The sequence below is a fragment of the Rhagoletis pomonella genome, unplaced genomic scaffold (genome assembly GCF_013731165.1).
Source record: "Rhagoletis pomonella isolate Grant_MI unplaced genomic scaffold, Rhpom_1.0 Rhpom_scaffold_13693, whole genome shotgun sequence".
In the NCBI taxonomy this organism is placed as follows: Eukaryota; Metazoa; Arthropoda; class Insecta; order Diptera; family Tephritidae; genus Rhagoletis; species Rhagoletis pomonella.
Genome location: NW_023472217.1, coordinates 360 through 4178, shown reverse-complemented (window position 1 = coordinate 4178; position 3819 = coordinate 360). Strand labels below are relative to the sequence as shown.

The 3819-nt window shown below is 44.4% G+C and overlaps 2 protein-coding genes across 2 annotated transcripts; both read left to right on the top strand.

Annotated features, from left to right (window-relative positions):
* Positions 1-59: 59 nt before the first annotated feature.
* LOC118757011 lies at positions 60-1400 on the top strand (the record flags this gene model as incomplete). The annotated part of the gene is made up of 1 exon (XM_036491741.1): positions 60-1400. A coding segment is annotated over one exon (1341 nt), but the record flags the coding sequence as incomplete, so codon positions are not given.
* A 199-nt stretch (positions 1401-1599) lies between these two features.
* On the top strand, positions 1600-2661 carry LOC118757010. Its single transcript, XM_036491740.1, has one exon. The coding sequence runs from the start codon at positions 1600-1602 to the stop codon at positions 2659-2661; it is 1062 nt and encodes a 353-aa protein (XP_036347633.1).
* The last annotated feature ends 1158 nt before the right edge of the window (positions 2662-3819 follow it).

The window sequence follows — 3819 nt, the reverse complement described above, 5'->3', positions numbered from 1 at the left end:
TTGACAACAAGCGGTTTATATTTCAATCGCATTTATCAACAATTTTTGATGTGCAAAAGGTCACCAAGCCGAGTGTGTCAAGTCTACGCGAATTCATCGATAGAATTAATGCTAATCTGCGCGCCATGCAATCGCTGGCGACCACCATTCAAATTGCTGATGGAATAATTCTTCACCTAGTAACGTCTAAGCTAGGCGAAAATACGCGAAGCAAATGGGAAGAAGAAGTGGCTGCTAAATTTGATCGAAAGTCAGTACCCACCTTGCAGCTTCCAACATGGAACGATTTGGCAGATTTTCTCGAACGCCGATGCCAAACGTTCAATATCATTGAATCCAATCAATCAAGCTCAAATCGGTCCGCCAGTCACCAAAATCCTACATCGAAACCATATTCATCGAAACAGCTCTCTTTCACCACCACAACTGCGTCGTCGAAATGCCCACATTGTGAAACAAGGCCATATCATAACGCATTCAATTGTGCCAAGTTCATGAAAATGGATCCTCTTGAGCGGTACAATTTGATTAAACGGTTAAAATTATGTCTCAATTGCTTTGGTTTCAACCACTCGTCGAATCAATGCCCATCACTTCGTCGGTGCCAGCACTGTCGTGCGAGCCACCACACTTTGCTGCATCGCACATATGGTAGCAAGGCAGACGACAACAACAAAAGGGAAGATGGGAATGCTGAGAAATCAACAACGCTACAGGCTGGTATCGTTACAGGTGAAGTCATTCTCGCTACAGCTCTAGTTCGTTTATGTAACACTGCGGGAAGCTCTCTCATGGCACGTGTGTTGTTGGACTCAGGTTCTCAGCTCCATTTTGTCACCGAAAGAATTGCACAGCATCTTCGGTTACCGCGCAAAAAGCGCAGCATAGAGGTAACGGGCATTGGATCTACAACAACGAAAACGCAGCAAGTATGCTGTGTTGTACTAAAATCGCGCCATACAGCATTTTCGTCGACTTTGGAAGCGGTTATCATACCAACAATAACTTCGTGTCAACCCAGCAATCGTGTCAGCATTGAGAAATGGAATTTTCCTAACAACATAAAGTTGGCAGATGAACAGTTCTACGAGCCAGCAACGATCGATTGTCTTATTGGAGCAGCGTTGTTTTATGATTTGCTTCTCGTCGGTCAAATCAAGCTGCGCAACAATTCGCCGGTTCTGCAGAAAACTAAACTCGGTTGGATAGTTTCTGGCATCGCTAACTCATCTGCACCAATAGCTTCATCACCAAAAACCTCATCGTTGAATAAATCATCGGCCTATATGGCATTTCTCACCATGTCCGAAGAACCAGTTCTCGATCAGCTGTTGCAAACCTTTTGGGCATTGGAAGAACACCACACCAATTCATCAACGTCAGTTTCGGCAAGCATGTGAAGATCTCTTTGAAACAACCACAACCAGATGTCCAAAAACCAACCAATTCATCGTTCGCTTACCGTTTAAAGAAGACCCCAGCAGCCTAGGGCAATCATATGAAGCTGCTTTCAAAAGGTTGGTATCTCTTGAGTATAAATTTTCTCGCAATCCCGCACTCGTCAACACATATCGTGAATTCATGAACGAATATATTAACATGGGGCATATGACACTGCTTAATAACCCCGAAGAGGCTCGTAATTTTATCCCCCACCACTGCGTCACAAAGGCGGACAGCAGCACCACAAAACTCCGTGTGGTCTTCGATGCGTCGTGCCGAACTTCGAATGGGAAGTCTTTGAACGACATATTGCTCGTCGGTCCGACGCTACAGGACGATATTTTCACAATCCTGCTTCGCTTTAGAGCTTACAAATACGTGTTAATGGCTGACATCGCTAAAATGTACCGCCAGGTACAAATGAACTCAGCTGACTCTCCTTGGCAGTGCATTTTGTGGCGAGAATCACCGAACACTTCTGTGCAAGTGTACAAGCTGCAGACCGTCACATATGGTACAAGCAGCGCACCATATCTCGCCACAAAGGCTCTACAACAGTTGGCAAAGGACGAGGCAAAATCGCTACCAATTGGTTCAGTTGTTACGCTCAGAGATTTTTACGTCGATAATCTCATGACAGGTGGCGCTACCACTGATGAAGTCGTCGAAATTAAACAGCAAGTTGTTGAGTTGCTTAAACATGGGGGCTTTCCCCTACGAAAATTCGCCACTAATGACAATTCCATCATCTCTGACATTCCTCAAGCTGACCGTGAAGAAATCGTACAACTCGGTGACGTAGACTACATTAAAACACTTGGGTTGAAATGGTCACCATCGAGCGATAACTTCGTGTTCAGCTACACCGAATCATCGTCGTCTTCGAAAACAACAAAAAGAGCGATTTTATCCCAAATTGCAAGCTTCTTCGATCCACTTGGATTATTGAACCCTATAATAGTTTCATGCAAAATATTAATGCAGCATCTATGGGCACTGAAACTAGATTGGGATGAAAGTGTCCCACAAGATGTTTACACCCAATGGCAAGATTTTCGTCGGCAGCTATCTCTGGTTCAAAAAATCCAAATTCCAAGGTATGTACTTTTCAACACCGCTACTGAAATTCATGCCTTTGCAGATGCCAGCACGAAGGCTTACGGCGCCTGCATCTACATGGTCACACGCGATTCTAATGGTACGACGTCATCGACTTGAATTGTGCGCTACATTGCTGCTGGCGGAACTGCTAAAATCAATTATTGACATATTTTCACCAAATCCTGAAGCCATTCATTGCTGGTCAGACTCGACCATCGCGCTATCCTGGATCAAGGGAGAGCCGTCGCGTTGGACAGTATTCGTTGCGAACAGAGTAACCAGAATTCAACAATTAACATCACAATTCAAGTGGCACCATGTAACATCAGCCGACAATCCTGCTGACGTCGTTTCAAGAGGAGCATCGGCTCATGACATAATCGCCAATTCTTTATGGTTTCATGGGCCAAAATTTTTACTGTTGCCTCAAGAGCATTGGCCACGTTCATCGTTTGATATACCTTCTGACATACCTGAACAGCGATGTCAACGATTCGCATTGGTTGCAAAGGAACAATATGATATGATCGCCTCTCACAAACACATAACCAACTTCCAAAAATTTCTTCGGATATTTACGTACGTGAGGTGGATCATTCAACGCAAGCGGGGATTGATGATTACATCCGGCGAAATAGAGGCAACGTTAGAAATGGTCTGCAAAAATATTCAGCTATTGTATTTTCGTGACGAGTACCAAAGGATGTTAAAAAATTTACCCCTTCATCGATCGTCAAGGCTTTTACAGCTCGCACCATTTTTGCACAATCAACTAATTCGAGTCGGCGGCAGAATAAAAAATTCTACGTTAGCTTTCAACGCCAAACACCCCATCGTGCTGCCCCATGCTCACCCTTTCATTCACACTCTCATCACTTACTATCATCGGCAACATCTTCATGCAGGCGCTCAAACATTGCAAAATATTCTTCGTGACAAATTTTGGATACTCAACGCAAGAAAGGTCATCAGGCAAGTAATCCACCACTGCATAATTTGTTATCGCCTTCGCCCTGTTGTCACTGAGCAAATAATGGGGGCACTACCTTCGCAACGCATCAGTCCATCACACCCATTTGAGACTACAGGCATTGACTATTGTGGCCCCGTGTTAATGACTCAGAAAATCAGAGGCAGGGCTGCAATAAAAGTGTATATTGCAGTTTTCATCTGTTTTAGCACCAAGGCTATTCACTTAGAGGTAGTGCCTGATTTATCAACGGCAGCATTCATCGCTGCACTTAAACGATTTGTGGCTCGGCGAGGACGATGTCG

Excerpts from the sequence above, each read along its gene's own strand:
- LOC118757010 (XM_036491740.1), top strand. The coding sequence starts at position 1,600 with ATGGGGCATATGACACTGCTTAATAACCCCGAAGAGGCTCGTAATTTT.